The sequence below is a fragment of the Phocoena phocoena genome, chromosome 11, assembly GCF_963924675.1.
Source record: "Phocoena phocoena chromosome 11, mPhoPho1.1, whole genome shotgun sequence".
NCBI lineage: Eukaryota > Metazoa > Chordata > Mammalia > Artiodactyla > Phocoenidae > Phocoena > Phocoena phocoena.
The window spans coordinates 20,301,918-20,326,325 of NC_089229.1; the positions used below are offsets into that span (position 1 = coordinate 20,301,918).

A 24,408-nucleotide genomic window follows, 5' to 3' on the forward strand; every position below is an offset into this window, starting at 1 on the left:
GAAAAAGAAAGCAGAATTGTCTTCTACCTGAATGTGCTTCATATTCTCAAAGAAGTCCATTTCTGGATCATGGCAATCAGTTAGCTGTACCAAGTCTTTAAATTCTGGTTGATCTGGAAAGGTTTGAATTAAACAGGAAAGCAGCGTGGTATAATCTTGTTGAATACTCTGCAAACATGGAGTTGAGAAAAAAATTTTTTTTTTAATTTTAAAAAGAATTTGCTTCTTAGGTAATACAAAGAAACACCGAAAAAGTCATTACAATTTTTTAAAAAGTAAAACATCCCCACTGAAACAACAAACTGTATAAAATCAGAAGTGACAGCCCTCTTCTCCGTTCCTACTCCCCTGTTAAAAGTTTGCTGAATATTTATACAATCAAGTATTTTAATTAAGTGTACTAAGCCTGACTGCTTTTCTACACAACTATAGCAGAAGTAGGGAAAAACAAAAACAAAAACAAAACCCACAGATAGTAGTACTTAATTGCAAACCCCAATACCTCTGTCTGGCTCTTCAATCCTTTCCTCAGTTTCTCCAGGAGTGAACGATGAATGATTTCTCTATATTCTTTCTCTGTGACATTCAAAGCAGCAAGCTTTTTGATGATATTCATCAAGCACATGCTTGCATTATCACTTAAAGACATGTCTCCTAACTGGACACAGGAAAAAACCCAAATTATTCTGTATAATAACTATAATATTGAATATTATTTCCCAATGAAAGAGTTTATAATATTTAGCCACTGTTCTGTATAAAACTCTCTACTAAGAAATGTCCCACAGGTACTTCATACTTAAGGAAGAACCGAACATAGGGTTGTGAGGAATACAGTAAGTGACTGAAAAGTCATGCTTACTGAGAAGTGTCAGTAATTTCAGAAAATACTATGAGAGGTACTATTTTTTTATTACTGATTTTGCCTTTATTTAGAAATTTGGTATTTTATCTGTCATGGATTTTTTTTCTTTTTTTCATTTTTTATTGAAGTATAGTTGATGTAGAGATGTGTTTTTTAATTAGCTTTATTTCTCAAAGCAAACAGAACAAAAGGTTCACTAAAGCCAGTTTTCAATATTCAGAATCAGGTGATCACTTACAATGACACAGTTGGCTGGTATAATTCTGGTTAGCTGCTTCAGAGTTCCTGGTTTAAGGAATGTAGGTTGTGAGTGTAGAGAAAGTATTCCCAACTCAGCCAACCAGGCATTGATTCAGGTTCCCTCATGTTGAAATTTGATAAGATATATGAAGAATGAGCCCAAATGAGGAGATTACTTTTTCCTATATTACTTAATCCTTAATATCAGATGAACAACTATAAAATGCCACAAAAAGATTACTGATGTCACTACATAGTTAACTATTAACCAAGGGTTTCATTTTCCACATTTTTGAGTTTTAAGTCATTTTAGCAACATGGCACTTAATATAGTTGCAAACCCCTTTTATTTCTACTATATCAATAAAAGAGGGCAAACTGTTAAATAATATAGTTACATAACTTAAAAAATTGATATTTAACTGACACACTATGAAATTCACCCTTTTATTGTACAATTCAATGGTTTTCAGTATATTCAGAAGGCTTTACAACCGTCACCACTATCTAATTTCAGAACATTTTCATCACCCCCAAAGGAAACCCATTAGAAGTCACTCTCTCCGTTCCTCCCGCCCCTCACAGCTCCTGGTAACCACTCATTTACTTTCTGTCTCTGTGGATTTTCCTATTCTAATACATAGCTTTTCGACTTTTCACAGTGCTTCCACATATATTATTTTATTCAAAATATCTGCCTTTCAAATCATGAGCATAACAGTACGGTCTTTGCCGAATAAAATATTCTACAACTAAAAGAAATTTTATATTAAAAATCCCATCCCCCTCCAAACCAAATTAAGAAATTAGGTCATTTAGTCGTATTATCAAAACAATTTAAAAAATTCATAAATTTTTGCTATAAAAACCTACCTCCATGTTATAGAAACAATTATGCATAACAGGAATTAGGTAGTTAACGTCCACGGTTTGCATCTCTTTAATATAAGAGGTGATGGTCTGGAACGCTGAGAAGCGAACATCAAAGTTGATATCATCAAGATGTCTTTGATCAAAGGCGTTAAGCTACAAGAAATGCCATTGAAACCATATAAATGAAGGTATATAAATCTTAAATAAGGGATAATAATACTTTGGAAGCAAAAGAAACATAAGATTTTCTTTCTTACCTTGACAACATCAGTAATGTATTTTAATCCACTATCAAAATCAGAAAGAGTCTAAAAGGAATGAAGGCAATATATGATTAGTGAATAAAACCTTAACTTGTCTGCCTGCCTCCCTTTGACTCCCTGCCACACTCAAATATATATGGAAACATCATATCAGCACCAAGCAAGCTGCTAATATGCATTCCACTTCATAGCTATCTTTTGAAAAAGGGGTGATTTTGGGGTAAAAATGAATATTACAGACCTGGAAAACTGTACAAAGCAACTGTCTTGACAACTTGTTCTTAATAACTGAGAAGAGTTTTGCTAGAGGCTTGAGGAAGCTCGTAGGCTCCAGACAATGTTTCAACAGGTTTTGTACTGTCACCAGAATATCAACCTCTGTATCCTTAAGAAAAAATATTGAGAGAAATCATATTTCAGTAATTTATAAAACTGGTCAAATTGGCTTTAATATATTACAGCACAGAAAACAAGTATAAATAAGAAGTAAAAGTAGTAGTACTTAGAAAAGTTATTTCATAGTCTTTTAAAAGTTCTTAGCATTTTAACTTAACGAAAAACCTATAATAGTGTCCATGAACAGTTTCTTCCTTTAATTCTAATAGGAAATATGCATGGTTTTAAAAAATAATTTCTTCTATTTTCTAGTTAAAGAGCCAAGAAAAATGAACTTGCTGAGGAAAAATACACACTTCTGGTTGTTCACAAATCTGTGGTCTTCTAAACTGAATTACTATAGAGTAGGAGTCATTCAGTATAACTCCTAAGGCCTTATAAATGAGTGTGCAAAATGGGAAGACTCTTTTAATCAAGACTGAACTATGGTTTGAAAATCACATCAGAAACTCTAAACTATGCCTGAATATTAAAACAGTGACTTTTCAGTTTGCCACTGTCACCATATTTAAGATCAATGCGTGTCTCAGGTTGCAGATTTGTTATTGATCAAAGTCAGAGAGGGGAAAAAATCCTGAAATGGATTAGAAGCTAAACAAAGGAAAATAAAGGGTTTGAGACTTTTACTGTAATGGTAGATGATGAGGTCTCCACCTTCTCGCCTGCCCCCATTCCTCTTTCTGTCCCCAGTTTTCTCCTCTGTTTTCAATTTTATGTTTCTGTATGAAGTCTTTTCACAAATACTCTGGGATAAATACATCACAGAATCTAACCAATAAAATTATTGTTTACAAATAAACCTAAAAATAAAGTGCCACTTCAAAGACAAATAAATGTGCTGTGAATTCATGCCTGAGCAATACTGCCACGGTGGAGGAAAGGCAGGAGCAGTGTAATGAGCAGAGAACTTTGTTCTTTTTCTTTCATAAACTTGCTGATCCTGGAGAAGGAAAAAAAAATGGAATATGTAAGGAAGATATATAAGTTAAGAGTATTTCTCCAAGAAGTTAAACTTTTTGTAAAAAAAATCAGTGATGAAAGACCCAGGTGGCTTTTAAGTATGTGTGTATGTGTAAAAAGCTTAACTCAGTTATTTAGCAGTGCCCACTCTTATTTCCCTCCAACTTCAGGTTGGTGGCTACTATTCTATTGCTTTTGTAATATCTGATTGTGTAGGTGGGTTATAGTAAACTCCAATCCTATAATTAGTAATTGATAATTACTTATTTCGCAAGGAAACAACATTTTAGGTGCTAAGACTTGTTTTAGGTTTTATACACATTTCCATATAACTCCCAAAACAGCCCTATAATGTAGGCATTATTAACCCCACTTTGCCCAGAGAAAACTGTGGCTCAGAGAAGTTGATGTCACAGAGCAGGTCTTTCAAGCCTAGTCTTTCTGGTGCCTAATCACTCATCATCTTCTCACTATCACGTAGCCTATGATAAAATTTAGTAAGTATATTTCCCATGGCTTCCCGTTCTGCAAAACTTAGAAATACACTAGTATAAATAAAACATTTAAAAGAAGTTCCTGGAAGATTCTAATATATCATTTTTTTATTGTTGCTGAAAGTAACAGAAAAAATAAACTTTCAACAACTAAGTCCTGTAACAATTTAGATTTTAAGATAGAATCATTTTGTGCACTCAGATTCACTAACCAGGCACTTTGTAGAAATCACAATTGTATATTACCAGGTCTAGCAGTATGTAGAGAATCTTTAAAGAGAATCTTTAAAAACCCTTGCAAGATCTTCTTGACTCTTAGAAGAACAAATACAGCAACCTGCTCTTTTAAATTATTTTTATCAATCACACTTAAAAAAAAAATCACAACTATGTGATCTCACATAACTCGAAATTTTAATTGAACAAAATACGTAAAGGCTAATAAACAGGCAAACCTATTAGTCTACCTTAGAATTTTGAAAAGTCTGTTATCTTTTATAATAAAATAAAGGCAGATGTCATAAAAGGTTTATTCCAGCAGAGAAAGAGAATTCTATATTAACTTAAAAATGAAGGACATTTAAAATACTGAAAACTTTTTTAGCTTATTACCTTGTTAAAACAAATGAAAAACCAAGCATAATTAAAAAAATTAAAGCTACAGGTGGTAATGTTATCTTTTAAGGACCAATGTATCACTTACTTTGAAAGAATGCCCAGTTCCTTACTGACTTGTGCTCTATTCTTCTTCTTTTTCACCTTTTCTGCACTTATTGTGGTTTTGCTGAGATACTGGAGAATTGCAGGTACACGAGGTAGAATTAATCGTCCTCCTATCGTGATAGACTCTGAAACAGTGATAAATGTACTGATTTTAAGTAACTATGCTCTTAAAAGCTAACTGTACAATATCTTCCTAATGACAGAAAAGGAAAGCACTCAATTACCATGAAAATTTAATATATTTCAACTCTAAATATTAAATAACTTTCTTCTTAGTCAAAACATCTATATCAGTAGCTAAATTAAAATTTTATATGAGACCCTTGAGGATTTAAACCATTTTGGGTAGTAGTAAGAGAACTGTTAGGATAATATGGTAAGAATTCAGAGACATGACAGTGGAAATCATCTGATAATGTCCTGAAGGATAGTTGAGCTTTCTGGAGCGTAAATAATCCGCATTTCTACCTACTGCAAAGAAAATTCAGCTTATATAAATTGGTATTAATTCCTAGAGAAAAGAAACTCTTCTAATAGCGTAAGTTATAAAAAGAGTCAGATTCTATCAACTTTTCCATTCTGAGGGCACAAATGATACCTCAGAAGTATAAGAATCGTTTGCTCTGTACAGCTTACATACCATCTGCACTTTCTGTGTATACACATCCTGTCACCGGTAAGCTCAAAACTGTTTCTGTGGGTTCAAAATCTGGAAGGCTAAGAAGGTCATCGGCTATTTCCATCACAATACTAGCTGTGGCTTCAGAGAGGTTCTTTGCTGAGAGAATCGCAAAAACATTGGTCAGGATATCACATTCCGGGTGCCCAGGTTTCTGTTTAGCCAGGAAAGGGAAATATCTGCAAGAAAAAACACTAAAATAGTCATCTTCTTTTTCAATACGTTTATTTCTAAAAACATGTTCCATATGAATTTTCATAGAGTTTAATGAATATATATGTGTATGTGTGCATATGAATGTTAATAAGATTACTCAGAAGGGAAATTACTTTAAAATCTAAAATTTGATGGATAATAATTCCAGGCACCATACAACCATTATTATTATCTACGCACTTTATGTATATTTCTCATTTAATCCTCACAACATCTCTATGTTAAGGTGGTATCCTTATCTCCACATTACAGATGAAGAAATTGAGAACTGTCTGAAGCCAATGAGCTAATAAGTCATAGACCTGAGCTGTGAACTGCAGTCTAAGCCCTAGTTCTAAAAGAAATGTATTAAAGACAGGCTATTTTTCAATTATAAGCCTTCTAGAATATGAATGTTTATATGCTCACATAAAAGCCATGTACTACAACATGAAAATTAGGAGTACAGACCACAGACCAAACAAATATTTGCTGAATTAGGATATGCAACATTCAGATTAGGATCATTTGTCAAGGGAGGGAGATGAATCCATCTCCAGTAATGAAAGACTCACACGAACGATACCCAAAAAGGTAGAGAACACAAAAGCTTTCCAGCCACGGGCAAACTAGCAATTGTTTTACAGCCAGAGATGCAATCCTAACAATCAGTAGGAAGGCCAAACTGAAAAAATTCAAATAGTTTGGCTTTACCAATTCATCATCACTGGAAAAAGAGCTCAAGCACTTTAACATACTTAGTCCTGAGAGACTGAAAGAACAGTTCTAAGAGGTTATACTCGTACATCTTTGTCCAACAGATACTGGGGATAGTATGCGCAGGCACCAAGCAAGATACTTTACATATCATATGTCCATTGTCAACGAGAGAGAAATTGTAGAAGACAATGAGGTGGCATCCAATGATGCGGATCTATACTTGAGTAAGGACCCAACTAACATATAAACCAAGTCACCACTGTAAAGTCTTCTTGGATGAAAGTCCTTCATGGCTTATTTGTATTAACAATGACACAACTATAAAATATTTTTCAAGTATGCCTATGAAGTGCTGCTTATAAATGTCCAATGAAAAAGCAAGATATGAAATTGCTTTCTCAGATTGGGAAATAAATGAAAAGAGCCCTTATGACAGTAAAAATAAAACAGGCTTTCCTGAGGAAGCCAATGGCAAGGTATTGTTTTTGAAGACTATTTAATGACACGGGGAAACGTTCGTGACATAATTTACATGAAAAAAACAAAATCAAAAGCTAGCTATAAGGTATGATCCCAATTTTGTAAAAACTGATGCCAAGATTTTAACATCACTGAATCAACAATAAACACATTTTATTTTATTCTATCTTTCATTCTTCAAAATAGACCAGGGCAAACTTAAGTCTGTTTCCATCACTGAGATAAACAAAATAGGTTTCTCACATTCCCAACTTTACTGAAAGTTCCCACATTCTTCAGCAAATATTCATTTGGTCTGTAACACAGCATCTCTGAACCATCAGTAGATGAAGGTTCTGTAAATGGCTCATAATGTCCACAAAAGGATACTGATTTGTGACCATTAGCGCTGTATGCATATTTAGATGGAGTTTTACAAAGAAGAGAAGACAATGACCTAGAAAATCCAGAAAGCTTGTGAAATTTTTAAGTGGGAACCGGGAAAATGACAGAATGCGAATTACAAATCAGCTTTTATTTTTAAGCAAACATGCAAAATTGTAATATTTGGGTGATGATATAACTACCTAGTGTGTTTCACATCTGTTTTTCCCTTTGCCAGGTCAAATCAAACTGCTGATACAATCACTACACATTGGAAGAACAGCCATATCAATCCCAATACTACTAATTTTCTTCTTTTTTAAAAAATTTATTTAGTTTTGGCTGCGCTGGGTCTTTGTTGCTGTGTGCAGGCTTTCTCTAGTTGCGGCGAGCGGGGGCTACTCTTCATTACGGTGTGCGGGCTTCTCATTGTGGTGACTTCTGTTGTTGAGGAGTATGGGCTCTAGGCACACGGGCTTCAGTAGCTGCAGAGCGTGGGCTCAGTAGTTGTGGCTCACAGGCTCTAGGGCACAGGCTCAGTAGTTGTGGAGCATGGGCCCAGTTGCTCTGTGGCATGTGGGATCTTCCAGGACCAGAGATCGAACCCATGTCCCTTGCTTTGGCAGGTGGATTCTTAACCACTGCACCACCAGGGAAGCCCCCCAATACTACTGATTTTCAATTTTCAATTCTTTTTATTTGGCCATGCCACACAGCTTGAGGGATATTAGTTCCCCAACCAGGGATGGAACCTGGGCCCGCTGTAGTGGAAGCACAGAGTCCTAATCACTGGACCGCCAGGGAAATCCCTAATTTTCAAGTTTTAATGAAATTGTAAAAATAGCTAAAAATGTGTAAGTCTTGATATAATATACACTCTACAATTTTAATTTATATTAAATTGCAAAATGTTGTTTTATCTATTTTTTCCTTTTTTTTATTGCTGTAAGTAATTCAAACACTCCAAAGATATATCATGAAAAGTCTCCCTTCCCCACTCCAGCTCATCAAACCTCCACTTGCTATGGTGACATTGTTTCTCATGTAGCCTTGATCCATTTTCTATTTCATTTTGTATTTATACACACATACATACACATATAAAAGCATTTTTCCTGGAACACACTACACCTATTATTCAGCAACTTGTACTTTTCTTCAAACTATGCATTTTGAGATTCAACTGCCTTATTCTTTTTAACTGCACTGAAAGTAGGTCACTGTGTGGAAAGAGCATAAATTACGTTACCAGTTCCCTTGACCAGTCAGTCTAAAACACTGCCCTTTTTAAAGGCAAAAAAAAAAAAAAAAAAAAAGATTATACCTTGCATTTCTGCACCAGATACTAATTAGCTTCAGCAGAGGAGTAGGAGAATACTGACTCTCAGATCCAAGCCTGCTGATCTAGGACACAAAATAAAAACAGAATACAAAATAAGAACATACACAGAATTGTAGAAAAAAACCAAACAACTGAAAAGCAGAACAAGAACAGAAATCACACCAGAGGATAAAAGAGCCAAGAGATAAGCATTTAAAGGACAAACTGAGTAGTGAGAAATCTTTCCTAAAATCAAGTCTCTCCTACAGTCTTAGCTATAACTACACCAGTTATCATCACCAAGTGGGGACAACCAGAGAAATCAAACAAGGAAATAAGAAAAAACCCTGTGTATTCTTCCTCATGCTCGTCAAAACCCAAAGGCATACTATGTGAGGTGCTACAAAAGTTAGGTTACATTTGCTTAAGAGACAACAGTCATATTCAAATTAGCCTTAAGTATAAACGCTATGGTATTGGAGAAACTAGCTCTGGAGCTTTAGGTGGTAGTGGAGGCAAAGAAAAGTGTTCTAAAACTTGCAGAAGCAAAGAAAGGCTTGATGTGAAAGAAAAGACCCAGATTAGCATTCGTGGCTGGGTGCAGACCGTGCTGGTGAAGCAGTATTAAAGGAAAAAGCAGAAGGTATCCAGGCAGAACAGAGAAATCAAGCTTTACCTGGGGCCAAACTGCACCATGAAATACAGCATCAATTTCTTCTGTTCTGAACTGATAGGACTCCCAGTCCAAAAAGATATCAGTTACCATTTTGATTCCAAGACGTCTTAAATTTTTCAGTGGGTTAATAAACCTCAGCTGTATCTGTAAAATAAAGATCTTCTATTAAAAAGATATCGCTTTTTTTCTTGACTCCTCAGGGCGGCACTCCTGCTCAGGTGGTGAAGAATCAAGCTGGGATCCTGTTATGAAGCTCTGATCCACATGGAAACGCCAACTGAGTAAGTCATATTGCTTTCCTTATTGAACAAGAGGGGAAAGCATACTTAAAAAAACCAAGTGGTGAGATGTGTTCTATTATCAGGCCCAGTAAAATCACACTGTGTCCTTAGGGCAAAACAAAATCTCAGTGGGAACAGCTGTTTTGTATTCTACATTGTTTTACTTTTCTGAAACTATACATTTTAAATTCAAGAGAATATGAACAGGGATGCCATTGCTTTGCTATGCAAAAGTCTGAGGAATCATGATAGTTCACATACCCATCAAGTTTCTACCATTCACTTTTAGCTGATTATCTCATTATACAAGTTACAAAGAGAGGAGACGACAGGCAAGCATAAGAAGGTGACACAATTACAAGTCATTCTGTTCTGCTTCAATTCTACTGGCAATATTTTCATTATCTGCTAGATCATGTTTGGTGAAAAATAGAAACTATTACTGACATTTGAAAAAACATGGTATCATGATCCCCCGGAGTAGTAAGAAACCAACCTTGGCAAACATGACATCAAATCAGACCCCTCCCTTTCCCCTATTCCCATCCAATCAAGTAGGATCTGCATGTACTCTTCTCTTTTGTAATCAGCTGCCCAGACTTCTCAGTAATTGTTGAGTAAACTGGAGAAAAATCCTGAAAATGAGCAACTGGAGACTTTAATTCCTAGAGGAACAGTCCATATGACTGAGTTTATGGACATTTACGAAGTACCTCATTGCTTAAATGTATAAAAACAAAACAAAACAAAACAAAAACAAACCCAAACCAAAACGACCCTCAAGAACCCTCAAGACCCCTATTTCAGTGTCAGTCAATGCCCTGGAGGATCTGAAAGATACAAAAAAGTAAATGTGTAACTTAGCTCAAACACACAAATGTAGAACTTTAACTCACTTGAGCATATTACCGTGCAATAATTCATTACAGAACCTCAAGGAATTCCTTGGACTTTTCCAAGAATTAAAAAAAAAAGAACAGAACAGAAAAGAAAGCTCCTACGTGTCTGGAAGGCTAGCACCTCACTGTCTAATGAACTGTGAAATTGCATTAATGATCCTTTGAGTTACTGATTGTTGACTCAGGAGAAAGGCTGCATTCCTGAGTAACGCCTTCTAAGTTAACCAGAAAGTCAGAGGGCTTACCGAGGGTTTATACAACCTGTAACATTTCATGACTTAACATAGCCATGTATAGGTAGTCACTATCCCTCACTATAAGGTAAAAACTAAAATTCTCACACAATTCTCCCTATGGCCCTGAAGCTCTCATGTAACACAGACAAAAAAAACTTCTAAGACCCCTTTTCAGCTTCCACTCCTGGCCCTACACAGCCTCTTTCCACCAAGCAAAGCAAGTTTTGGAACATCAAACTGACCTTATCATTCCCTTGCTTTCAAACCTCTCAGAGGTTTCCGAGTACACTTCAGAGTAAATCCAGCTCCTCATCATAGCCTACGAGGCCCTACCCACCTCTTGACCTCATCTTACACATCTTGCTCCTTGTGCTCTAGCCACCTCAGCCTTCTGTCTCTTCTCAGGATGTGTCAAGAATGTTCCACCTCAGGACTCTGTACTACTAGTCATTTTCTCTGCCTGAAATGTTCTTCCAGTGGCTGGGGAGGTGTCAGCTCAAATATCCCCTGTTTAGAGGTGGCCCTGAACACTCTAGTAAGAGCAGCACCCATCCACCTCCAGATGGGTCACTTCCTACCACATTCCCTCATTTTAAATTCTTTACAGCTTCATGTCTTTCCCTAACATGCTCATGCCTTCCTCTACTTCTGTGAATATATGGAGTGTATTTCTAACAGCTGTTTTAATGTCCTTGTCTGATTCTACTACCTGTGTCATTTCTGGGTCTGCTTCTATCCACTGGTCTTTCTCTTCATTATGGGCAAAATCTTCCTTTCTTTGCATGTCTGGTAATACCTGACTAGATGTCAGACACTGTGAATTCTAGTTTCATTTAAATCACCTAGAAGTTTCTGAACAGGGATGCAGTTAATTTATTAGGAAAAGGTTTGATCTTCTTAAGCTTTGTTAGTGGTGTCATAGCAGCCTTTATGCTTGGGCTAAATCTGGCTCCACTACTGAGGCAATCCCCGTCCAAGGACTCTCCCTGATGCCCCAGGTCTCATGAGGTTTCTGCTCTGGCTGTTGGGAACACGAGCTGTTCCCAGCCCTGTGTTAAGTCAGAGGACTGTTCTGCCTGCTCCTTTTGCGTGGTTTTACTGCTTCTAGTCAAGATGGAGTGACAGGGACCAGATTTTATCCTGCCCTCTCAAGACACTAAAAAGCTGAATAGAATATATGAAACAATGATTTCTGGACACTGGACAGCAGGCAACAGAGGACAGTAATCCCTGAGAGAGGGGAAACAGATGAGATGAGTCCTACACAGTCCCCGGCTTCCTGCCTGCAGAGTTTCAGGCCTCGGTGTGGAAAGGAAGAGCCCAGGGAGAATCCAACAATCTTCTTCAAATGAGGAGACAGTTGTGCGACTTGGGGAGGCCAAGGTGGCTAGAAGTCACAGAGCAGAGTACTGGAGAGGAGACAGTGACACAGAGGAGGATTTTAAGAGATCTGCAGAGGAGGCTCCGGAGTTTATTTTCCTCTTAGAACTTACCATCTGGCATTATTCTGATTATTTTTGTATTTATCTATAATCTTCTCCCCAAGAAACGGAGTCCTTACCATCTCGTTCTCCACCTACAACAATGTCTGGGAGATAGTAGGTGTGAAGTAAGTATTTACTGTATAATTAAATGCACAGGAACTTTTGTTTGCTGCTTCATCCCAAACCTTAGTACAGTGCCTGACAAACAGCAGGGGCTCATTTAACATTTGTTGAAGGAATGAATGAAAGAATGATGAAAATAAAATAGTGCCTAGCAAAATGGAAGGTGTATTCTCAATCTGTAGATCTTGTTAACCAGAGAATATTATTTCATTACTAAAGCAGATTTATACCCATGCGTAGCCTGAAAAAACAGTGTTAAACTTTGGCTGTCAATTTTTAGTTATGTATTTGAGAGGCAGTTCATCAGGCATATCCCTAAAACAAATGAGATGAATTTTAGCCAAATCAAAACTGTGCCTATTTGTCATTAACTGAGAATCGACAGCAGATATCTGAGTCTGGGTTTTCACTTCAAGTCCCATTTTCTCCAACAAGCCTTCAGTCAGTCCATAAAAACATTAAGTTTCCCTAAACTCCAATGTGTATACTTATGTCCACATACCTGTTTCAACAAAACATAAATATAGTCTTGAATATAATTCAGAAAACATTTCCTAAGCACCAACTCACGAAGCCTCCTGGCAGTTAGCTAGCTGACTTGTCTTGCCCTATCTTGCTACTTACCTTTATTTAAAACATTACACTTACAATAGGCAAGCATTTACCTTTAAAAGAGGGGAACTCTGTCTCAAAATAACAAGGACAGTGCTAACAGTATTCTATTCATTATCCAATCACTTTGAATTAAATGTTAGAAGATGTCCTACACTTTTATGTTCCTGAAATTAAGATCTAAGAAACATCAGCTCAACTACCTCTGACTTTGTTCTGAGATGTATACAGAACTAACTCCCTACCTATCATTTCACCTCCTTTTTAAATAGACACTTGCTATAATCTGCATTTTCTAGCTATTCATAAATATTTATAACAGTGAAGATTCCCATTGTAGGGAAGGCCATTTTAAAGAGATGCTTGGGCTTCCCTGGTGGTGCAGTGGTTAAGAATCCGCCTGCCAATGCAGGGGACACGAGTTCGAACCCTGGTCCAGGAAGATCCCACATGCCGCAGAGCAACTAACCCTGTGAGCCACAACTACTGAGCCTGCACTCTAGAGCTCGTGAGGCACAACTACTGAGCCTGCACTCTAGAGCTCGTGAGGCACAACTACTGAGCCTGCACTCTAGAGCCCACGAGTCACAACTACTGAGCCCACGCACCACAACTACTGAAGCCCACGCGTCTAGAGCCCGTGCTCCGCAACAAGAGAAACCACTGCAGTGAGAAGCCCACGCACTGCAATGAAGTGTAGCTCCCTCTCGCCGCAACTGGAGAAAGCCCACGCGCAGCAACGAGGACCTAACACAGCCAAAAATAAATAAATACAGAAATTAAATTAAATTTAAAAAAAGAAAGAAAAATACTTAAAAAAAAAATAAATAAAGAGATACTTTACATAAGAAAGAATTAACCTAGAAGGATGTTAGATATTCAGGCCCCAACCAATTTCCCAAGTAAGACACAGACTTTTACCCAAGAAGAAAGCGTTGTAAAGTGAATCTCTCTCACCTTTTCTCGTTGATCAAGGATGTGGGATACAGTTGCGGTCATGCAGAGCAGTATCTGCAAAATCTTTGGTAAGTATGCACTGATCAGATGACTAATGTTCTTTAATACTATCTCAAGGCTATTTAAGATACCGTGCTGACGACCCAAAGGAAGAACTTTAGACAAATCCAAATCTTCTACTGCTTGAATGACAGCAGAATGGCATTCTCCTAGTGAAACAGAGAGGAGCAGAGATAACATGTGAAGGGAAACATTAGTTTGTTACTATTTATAATTATAGCTTCCTTTCACTTTCCCTCAATAATACAGCATTTTCTACTGTTATAATGATTTACAGATGATAATGTACTTTACTTGTATTTTTTCTCCTTTTGATTCTTACCCAACATTCAATGAGCTAGATGTGATGGCTTTTATTACTATCATTTTATAGATGAGGAAACTGAGGAGTAAAGGAAAGTAAGAAACTTGTGACAGAACTAAGCCTCTAAGCCCAATTCTCACCCTATTTATACTGTTCCTCAAAACCTAAGGAATTCCATTTTATTCCGTCTATCAACTTTCCACACATTTTCTCCCTCTCAGCTTTCATGGACTATGCTATCTTCAGCAGTTTCCAGGAAAATGTCTTATTACATTATAAGCTCCTTTAAGGCTGAGAATCAAGTGTTTTATTTCTCTTGCAGCCCCTGATAAATAAATAAAACAATGGTCCTTTATAAACAGGTACCATACTGATTTCATAATTTACTTAAAAGACTTGAATTGTTATTGCTTGAGCTTTACTTCAAACCAACTGGTACGAGATCATGAGCTTACTGATTCATACATCAAAACAGTCTATCCATAAGGGTATCATTAATAGCTACTCTTACAACAGAGGCTATTACACTGAACAAAAACTCTTCTATTCGTTACAGCCAACTTCCTTCACAGGACCATATTACACTGAAAGAAAAGCTTTTAATAGCTATATCTATTATCCCCTCCCCTCCCCCACCCCCCGAGGGGGGGGGGGGAAGTAACACATTACCCTATAAATACATATCTATGTTTGCCCAAAACAAAGCAATTTTAAGACTGGAGCAGAAGTACTATGGTCAGGAATATCTGTGTTCAAATACCAGGTTTACCATGGGCAAAACACTTACCTCTCTAAGCCTCAGTCTCCTTATGTATAAAATGGGGACAACCAAGTACTGAAACCTAATGTGGCCGTTTTAACAGTCAACTGAGTTATACGTAAAGGGCCTGTCATAATGTCTGGCATGAAGTAGGAACTCAGTAAATGTTAGCCATTATTATCACTATTAATTACTAAGATCGCATACTGGAGAACATACCACAGAGCATCACAGCTCATTGTATATACTTACTAATCCACTATGTTTAGACCGTGAGGCTCAGAGCAGAGATTACAAATATTCATTTTTCTATATTCAACAGAGTGTCTGGGGTGCAGGAGGTATTCAACAAATCATTATGCAATAGATGAGCGATTCAGTGAATGAATACATGCCAAGACTATTAAGATTAATTTTGCAGCATGCTTTAAGTTTCTAAGGAGAAACTTATTCATCATATATGGATAAGCATCATTTTTCAAATGGCCTAAATGTACAATAACAACAAAAAATACACATTTTGTAATCAGGGGCTTATTAGCACAGGGATGACGATAATCCCCAGGATCATTTGTTAGCTCCACCTAATTCAATCAAAGTTTTTAAAAAACTGTGTCAGCAAAAAGACCACCTTCGAGATTAGGAAGAGTGACCCCCTAAGAAAGATGCCCAAGAGCGTGGGAAACAGCCTGAGACAGCAGAGGTCTGAGCAGACAACACGCATGCAGAGCGGCAGCTAGTTGATAGCTACCATTCTTGAAGTGCTTCACAGGCTCAAACAGCAGGTCTAAGAATATGTGGATCTCTTCAGGCTGGCTCCCAGCGAGGAACCTCAGAATGATGGACATGCGGGTGCCAGAAGCAGATTTCCCCTGAGTTTTACTCCCAGTTTTATTCTTCATTCGGCCATACAAAATTCTAAAAAGTCCAAAGAATGTTATTTGTTTGCACGTTCATCCTAAAACATTATTTATCTGCACATTAACCCTAAAACACAGTTGTTTCATTTTCCTAAAAGGCTACAATAGTAACTCAACAGATTTAAATGGATACATTCTAAAACAAGGAAGAATGAAAATAGAAATTAGATATTTAATATGGAAATTTAAAATAACAACAACAAACACAAGGCTAAGGGAAGCAGGAAGAAGGAAATAATAAAGACAATGGCTAGAAGGTGGTTCTTTGGAAGAGAAAAAAAGCAATAAACTAGGCAAGCCAGAGGTAAGTCTAATCAAGGAAAAATGAAAACAAGAATATATAGATTAGGGCTTCCCTGGTGGCGCAGTGGTTGAGAGTCTGCCTGCCGATGCAGGGGACACAGGTTCGTGCCCCGGTCTGGGAAGATCCCACATGCCGCGGAGCGGCTGGGCCAGTGAGCCATGGCCACTGAGCCTGCGCGTCCGGAGACTGTGCTCCGCAATGGGAGAGGCCACAACAGTGAGAGGCCCACGTACCACAAAAAAAAAAAAAAAAAAAATTTAAAGAATATATAGATTAAAAGGAAGTAAAATAAGAGCATAACTATAAGTAAAATAAGGAAACTGGAAAGATTTCAATTAAATGGGTAATTTTCTGGCAAAAACACACATATAAATAAGAAAAAGGAACTTAAGAAACCCTGAATAAATCAGTAGACTTGGAGCTCACATAGTTTTACAGATGAATTTTTAAAACTTCCAAGGAAAAACAATCCCCGTGATATAGTTTCACAGCAGAGAGAAAGAAGGAAACAGTCCTTTTTCATTTATGAAGGTGGTATAGTTGTGATATCAAGATGGATTAAGGAAGAGAAATAAACTACATACCAATATTGCCTAAAAACAAAAAACACAACATTTCTAGCAAATCAAAACCACAATGAGGTATCACCTCACACCTGTCAGAATGGCTATCAAAGAGTCTACAAATAATAAATTCTGGAGAGGGTGTAGAGAAAAGGGAACCCTCCTACACTGTTGGTAGGAATGTAGATTGGTGCAGCCACTATGGAGAACAGTATGGAGGTTCCTTAAAAACTAAAAATAGAGCTAACTTATGACCAGCAATCCTACTCCTGGGCATATATCTGGAGAAAACTCTTAATTTTTCTGAAAATACACATGCACCCCAATGTTGACAGCAGCACTATTTACAGTAGCCAAGGCATGGAAGCAACCTAAGTGTCCAGCGACAGATGACTAGTTTAAGAAAATGTGGTGTGTGTGTATATATAAACATATGTGTGTGTATATATATATATATATATATATATATATATATATATATATATATATATATAGTGTGTATATATATATATATATGAATATTACTCAGCCATAAAAAAGAATGAAATAATGCCACTGGCAGCAACATGGATGGACTTAGAGATTATCATACCAAGTGAAGTAAGTCAGACAAAGACAAATATTAAATGATATCACTTATATGTGGAATCTAATAAATAATACAAATGAATCTATATACAAAACAAACAGACTCACAGGCATAGAAAACAAACTTACGATTACCAAAGGGGAAAGGGAGGGGGAGGAGGATAAATTAGGAGTTGGGGATTAACAGATACAAACTACTATACATAAAATAGATAAGCAACAAGGATTTACTGTATAGCACAGGAAACTGTATAACTGAATCTCTTTGCTGTACATCTGAAACTAACACAATATTATAAATATTCAGTAATAATAAATAAATAAATAACTGGGGGAAAAAACCCCACGACATTTCTGAAAACAGTACTCAGTGCTGCATTAAAATGATATTAAAGCTGAATAAGGATTATCCCAGGAATGCAAGAAAGAATCATTAGTAAAATCTATTAGATTAATACAGATCAATAGCTCATAGAAAAAAGTTAATATGATCATTTTAATACATGGTTAATAGTCATTCTAATAAAATTCAACATCCATTTAGCAGAAATACTAAATAGCATAGTAATAAAAGCTACTTTCTTAGCATGATAAAACTACTGACTTAACATTCAAAATTTAAAGAGAATGGTTTTCAAACTCTTCAATATTAGGATCCCTTTTCAATCTTAAGAATTATTGGAGAGCTTTTGTATACATGAGTTTTATTTATTGCTATTTATCATAGCACAGGTTAAAACAAGTTAGCAAAAGTAACATTTCTAATAAAAATTAGTTCTATATATTCCGAACCTGTCCCTCCTAAAATTAGTGAGACTAGAGGCATTGTTTTACTTTTTTTTTTTCCTCCGAATTTCTTTATTGCCTGGCTTATTAGAAGATAAATGAATTCTCCTATCTGCTTCCACATTCAATCTGTTGCAATATATTGTGGTTGAAGAAAATCCAGCCTTACACAGATATGTAGTTGTAGAAGAGAAAAATGTTTTATAAACTTTCAGATAATTCTTTTCAGATAACTGTGGATATTCCACATTGATACTACACCAAACCTCAACAGGAAGCAGTTTCTTAAAGGCTGGTTGCAAGGTGGAATCTGAAACCGTATCAGTGAACTTTGTGAACTCTGTTACATTAAAATCCATCTGTCTATCTTGCACTTTGAACAGATCTTTACCCATGAATGATCCTGTAACATGCATCAGTTACTTGGAAAACATGAAAAAAATTCCATGGGAACAAGTGAGCGGCAGAAGTGTCTCATGCATCCCTCCCATTTTTGCATATAGAATAATAAAAAGACAAGTACTCAAGGCCCAAGATTCATCTAAGGGTATTGAATGAAACCAGCTTTTTATTTTATTTTTTTAAACTCCAGGTCTGTGGCAATGAAGAATGGCTAGCACAGTCAGGAGCCACTGTCCTGATTCATGCTAAGGCACCCGGAGTTTTACGCATCATTGCTTTTGCCTGGTGAGCACAAATGTTAGCACAATGGAAAAGGTAATGTCTTAGTAGTATTATGAAAAAAGTTTTAACCTCGTGGGCCTCCTGAGAACATCTCTGGGACAGCCCCCACCAAGAAGGAGCAGACCACATTTTAAGAACGACTGCTTTAGAAACATTACTGTTAAAGCCAGTAGCAAGACAAGGATAACCACAACCACTATTACCACAGTTAATTCTTCTAGGCTCTGTAAGGAATACGTAAATTAAAAAACAGAGAAAGAGGGATTTATATCATAAAAGAGAACACAAAATTCATTTGACCACTATTTACTAAGAGCCATGGAGTTTGCCTTCTAGCAGGGGAGATACACAATAAGAAAAGAGGCTATGCTGGATGACTAAGTATTGTGAAGAAAGGTTGTGCAATGGGCTCTGAGTGGGGTGGTAAATGGAAGAGGTGTAGTTAGAGAGGTAGGTCTGGCCTAGGTCATACCAGGCCCTTAAAGGCATAGTAAGGATTCCCTTTGCTACTCTCAGTAAAATGGGGTCTCAAAGGGTTTTGAAACAGGGGACTAACAACCTGACCGATGACTGTTATTCACTATTACTTTTTGACCCAGAAAATCCAATGAAAACTAGTAATAAAGTTTTGTAACGTGGATGGTTAAATAAATCAATAGTTTTTATATCTCATAATTAGTTACATACCAAACGAATGAATTATTTCTACTATTTCTCAATAGCGAACCTTAGAGAAATACTGGATTTAATTTCAACAGTATTATTAAAATAACACCATGGCAAGATCCTTCCTCATGTTAGGGACAAAATATTTAAAATAAGTCTCTATACCAATTTGACTTCCCCAAAAGACCAATTTTAAAAATAAATAATTAAATAAAAGTCAAAATGAAATATTCCATTACAATTGCTGAATCATAATACGATACTCACAATTGTTTTTGTGACCAACTTTTAAAATATCAGTTTTGAAAGTGTATAAATACCTCATCAGAACAGGAAACAGATCTGCTCGGTGGGCTGCTTTCACTACTGCGTTATCTTCAGAAATGCTAAAATGCACTATCTCTTCCTTAAAGCTTCTGTCTTCAAGCAATCTTTGTAAGTTTTCCCTTTAAAAATAGAATTCAGCACAAATCATCACTTAATCAATAATACTTTTTAAAAAAAATAATTAATAGAGTACTATACATATATAAATGAAATAGGTATTAAGAATAGTTTATACTGTAGTTGACATCCATAAAGGAAAGTCTTCACACAAATACCTTCCAAAATGGCAAGTTTTCAAATTTTAAAAGGTAAAAAGGATTATAAGGGGCTAGTCAATAATTCAGCTGTTTATAAAAGCATAATATGAAAGCTTTCTTCAGTTCTTAGGGTGTGATTATGATGACTCCCTAAGTAATCACCAAGATTTTATGACATTGTATAAGCAAGAAGAAACGATATAGCCACCTCAACACATACTTTTCAATATTCTCTCTCCTACCTTATTATCTATGGAGAAGCACTCTTAACAAACATACTTCCAGTTTTCATCTCTTACCTGAAAATAGCATTATGATCCCCTTAGAAGGGAGGGAATTTCCTAGGCCTTTATAAAATTACTTTATAAGAAGATGTCTGGTAGAAAGATTAAAAATCAGCCCCCAAGTATTTCTTTAGCTTCAAATAACTTACCTGTAAGGGAGGATATGTGGATGTTTATACGTCATTATGCAATCCAGTGTTATTTTTTGCACCATTTGATCTTGGTGTAGCAACAACTAGGAATGATATTTTATAGAATTAATGAAGTCAGATATACATATACCATGGGATCACAATTTACTTGTACTAATTTGCTCAATTAAAATTCTTAGAATCTAAATTCTTAGACATGGGTTAAGGATGATTTCCTGATAATAGCTTTACATTTTCCTGGAGGTAAAGGAAGATGAACAGAATATATGCAAAGAACAAAACAGAAACACAACTCTGACACCTGCCTCCCACATGCCAGATTCTCAGGTCTATCTGTCTTTTGTCCAAGGCCAATTCCCTGCATGAGTCTAGATTTACACCAACTGGGCTGGTCCTGTGATGAGACAGAGCTCTTCTAATACCGTGAAGGTAAGAGCAGTCAGGAAGATGCCAGGAAAGAAGACCTGGCTCTGAAGCCTCTCTGATCAGTCAGTTCAGAATTTTGTTTCCTGTGGATAACTGAGAGTTTTGAGCTCTGGCTCTATAAACAAGTTATATCTGAATTACGGGCAAAACAAGGACAAATTTTGATGAAATAATATGTTTCATTTAAAAAACATCCAAATGAAAAGAGAAAATCTCGTTTCCCCAGATGGTTTAGAATGACATCCAATGCTTACTCTGCTTCTGACGTTAATTTTTTTCTGCAACGTTTTTTGGAATTCAAGGTCATATATTGTGATTTCCACGGACTATTATTCTATCTGTTTTCATTCAGTCGAAAAGATTCTGAAACCCTGGCGCTCCATAAGGCTAACTTGCCTAGCAGTGAAAAGTAGCAGCTCTCTTGGCACAAACCCTCACTCCCTTCTAAAAACGAATTCTCACAAGACAACTAACGCTTTGTTATACTCACTGTTAATACAGCCGATCAATGTTTAGTCACCCCAAATTTCTTTAAAAATCTGCTAAATTAGTACTGTCTAAAACTGTTTCTCAAGATACAGAAAATATCTGTTAATTAAAAAAAATTAGACTTAAAGTGTAGATATGGGCCCTATTCCAACAATTATTGAAAACCTAAAAGTTATTTTGGCAAAGAAAAAGGGAGAGGAAAGTTCACAAGTAACTGTAGTGGCACGAATTAATTTTACTTACCTGAAGATACAGCTCATATAATTTGGATTCCAGATATAAGGCTCGTGGATTCGAAAACTTAGAGAAAACTTGCAAATGAGCAATTAACTGCCTAAAAAACAAACAAAAAACCCCCGAGAAAAACAGAAAAAAACAGAATTAAAGAACAGACGTTATTTTCTTGAGATGATAGTACCCACTAATTTTAGTCTGTGACAGGTACTCTGAACACCTTGACTATAGTTGCATTGTTAATTACACAGACAAGTTTTAATTATTTGCATTTAGGAAATCATTCTCCAGGAATTCCAAATCTCAGGCAGGTCCTCCCCTGAAATTCAGGCTCCCCACCCCAGAAAATCATTCAGGATGTCCTCAGAATAAACCATAAATTAAACCAAATGTAGAAAGAAAGTAATCAAAATGGTAATACATTCCAAGATTGAACACAGATAATTTTTGGAACGATTCCTTATCTAGTTCCTATGCAGTAGACAGGAAAGTGGAAAAATATACACTTCCTCACTTTTATATAACATAAAAACTGATGTCAGGCAACAGAGGTCCAAGTTTGGGTAACCATGGCTCTTGCTTACCAAGAAGGAGGAAGAAAGAGCAATGCTCTGTGGTAAAAGTTAAATCTGAAGATGGGGTTGCCTCGAACAAACCACATCATCTACCAAGACAGAACGAGAAGAGCGCTTCTTCTGCATTTACATGCTCAACTTCCTAATTCATAGACTCTACAAGGCTTTAAAAATACTTAAGCAGGGAGAAGTGAGAGAGGTGGAAACCAGCTGCATGTGTGGTTCTGCCATTCTGAGCTGTTGACTTTGGGGAAAGTCACTGAATGTCTCAGAGTCTCAGGTTCCTCATCTCGACAAAGACAAGACCTCCCAGATTTTCTGTGAGGATTGAATGAAAGACCACAAGTTGTGGTGCTTCAGCTCCCAAGGGTTTAGCAAACAACACACTTCTCTGTTTTAGGCAAAAGAAAGCAAAACTGTGAAAGGCCTACTAGTTAATATAGAGAAAAATGGCTGGAAATTATGACCTCTTTAAGATATTGTAGAGAAATAGGGGTAAGGGAAGCACTATTATTTATATTTAGCTTAAATGCCTGTGATAATTAGTCTTATGTGTCAACCTAAGTTGCAGTACCCAGTTATGTAACAAAACACTAATCTCGGTGTTGCAATGAAAATATTTTGTATGTGTTGTTAACATCTACAACTAGTGGACTTTAAATAAAGGAGATTACCCTCAATAATGTGGATGGGCCTCATCCAATCAACTGAAAGCTATAAGAGCAAAAACTGATGTTTCTCAGAAAAGGAATTCTGCCATAAGACTGTCACATAGAAATCCTACCCTTCGAACTTCACATTCAAGACTACAAGCATCAAATCCTGCCTGAGTTTCCAACCTGCTATCTGCCCAACAAATTCTGGACTTGCTGGCTCCTATAATCACGTAAGCCAATTCCTTAAAACAAATCTCTCCACACACACACACACCCCCCAATATATATCTCCATTCTACTGGTTCTGTTTCTCTGGAAAGCTCTGACTGATACAATGTCTCTGTAATTACTTATCACTGAGCCTTTTCAGTTTTACAAATAAATTTTTTAAATCTTCTATTGAAACATATACCCTTTCCCTCAACATTTATTATTTTTTATGTGCCATGTAGCCTTCAGGAGACAAAGAGAACAGGAGCTAATTTTCACGTTCTCATTAAATACTTGCCAGTGAGGAACGTGTTCCATGGATTATAAAATTGGGCTGTGAATATACTGAGATGGCCCCAAGAATGTGATTATCCATTTACTTACATTTTCAATGATGGGGAATGCTAGCAACATTCTAGGTTTGGCTACAGGGGGCAGGAAAATTAATTAAGACATGGAACTTATTTTTAAAGAGTCTTTAATTTACATAGATGATTTATAAAAAAATTAGTACCCAAGGCAAGGAGCAGCACCTGATTAGAGGTATGAACAGCTGTTATCAAAGCTTGAAGGTGGGTAAGATAACTTCTAGTTTAAAAGACAGGAAGAGCTTCAGTGAAGAAGCAGAATGAGAACTGTGCCTCGAAGTAGGACTAGAATTTCACTTGGCAGCAAGGAGGCAAGGAGACTGCAGAAAGAAGGACATAGCAAAGGTCCAGGGGTGAGAATGGAAGAGGTATGAATGCATGAATAGCTTATTCGTTTATTCAACAAATAAACACAAGGACAAACCTTTGGATAGCTGTTATGCTGAAGGGTACAAAGACGGAAACAGCGATCTCTGTCTTAGAGGAAGTAGTAGGGGATAGAATGCTCAGAATTGTGAGAAGGTAGGAGCAGAGAAGGAACTATGGTTCCATGAAGCTTAGCCATGATCTTAGTATATAAACTCCTGTGCTTTATACACTAATTCCATTAGCTGGCAAGCCCTTCTGTGCTTGGCAAACTTTTGTCTTGCAGCTTCAAAGGTGCCCTCCCCTTTGTAAAAGTCTTCCCTTTGTGATAGAATTAAGTCATTTTTTTTTTACTGTGCTCCTGTAACTCCTTTAAAGATACTTCGTTAAAATATTTCACCAGGCATTAGACTGAGCTTCTAACTCTGCAGAAGCTAGGTACCATTCATCTCTGTTGCCCAGCACTTAGCAAAAGGACCTCGATACAGTTGCTGAATGATGAGCTAACAAATGGCTCATGGGAAAGACTCAACAAATGTGCATATCAGATTGAGATGTAAAGTGTTAAAATAACACAGCAGCGCCAGTC

At 36.6% G+C, this 24,408-nt stretch overlaps 1 protein-coding gene across 1 annotated transcript in view; it reads right to left on the reverse strand.

The window, feature by feature from the left end:
- Positions 1-24,408, reverse strand: part of UTP20 (UTP20 small subunit processome component) — a 94,203-nt gene that overhangs the window by 30,870 nt on the left and 38,925 nt on the right. Inside the window, 15 exon segments of the mRNA XM_065888442.1 lie at positions 28-168; positions 503-658; positions 1,979-2,131; positions 2,236-2,286; positions 2,483-2,626; positions 3,490-3,577; positions 4,795-4,937; positions 5,444-5,672; positions 8,576-8,655; positions 9,249-9,392; positions 13,841-14,049; positions 15,716-15,882; positions 19,796-19,921; positions 20,493-20,578; positions 21,654-21,744. Coding sequence (XP_065744514.1) covers positions 28-168; positions 503-658; positions 1,979-2,131; positions 2,236-2,286; positions 2,483-2,626; positions 3,490-3,577; positions 4,795-4,937; positions 5,444-5,672; positions 8,576-8,655; positions 9,249-9,392; positions 13,841-14,049; positions 15,716-15,882; positions 19,796-19,921; positions 20,493-20,578; positions 21,654-21,744 — 2,008 coding nt within the window.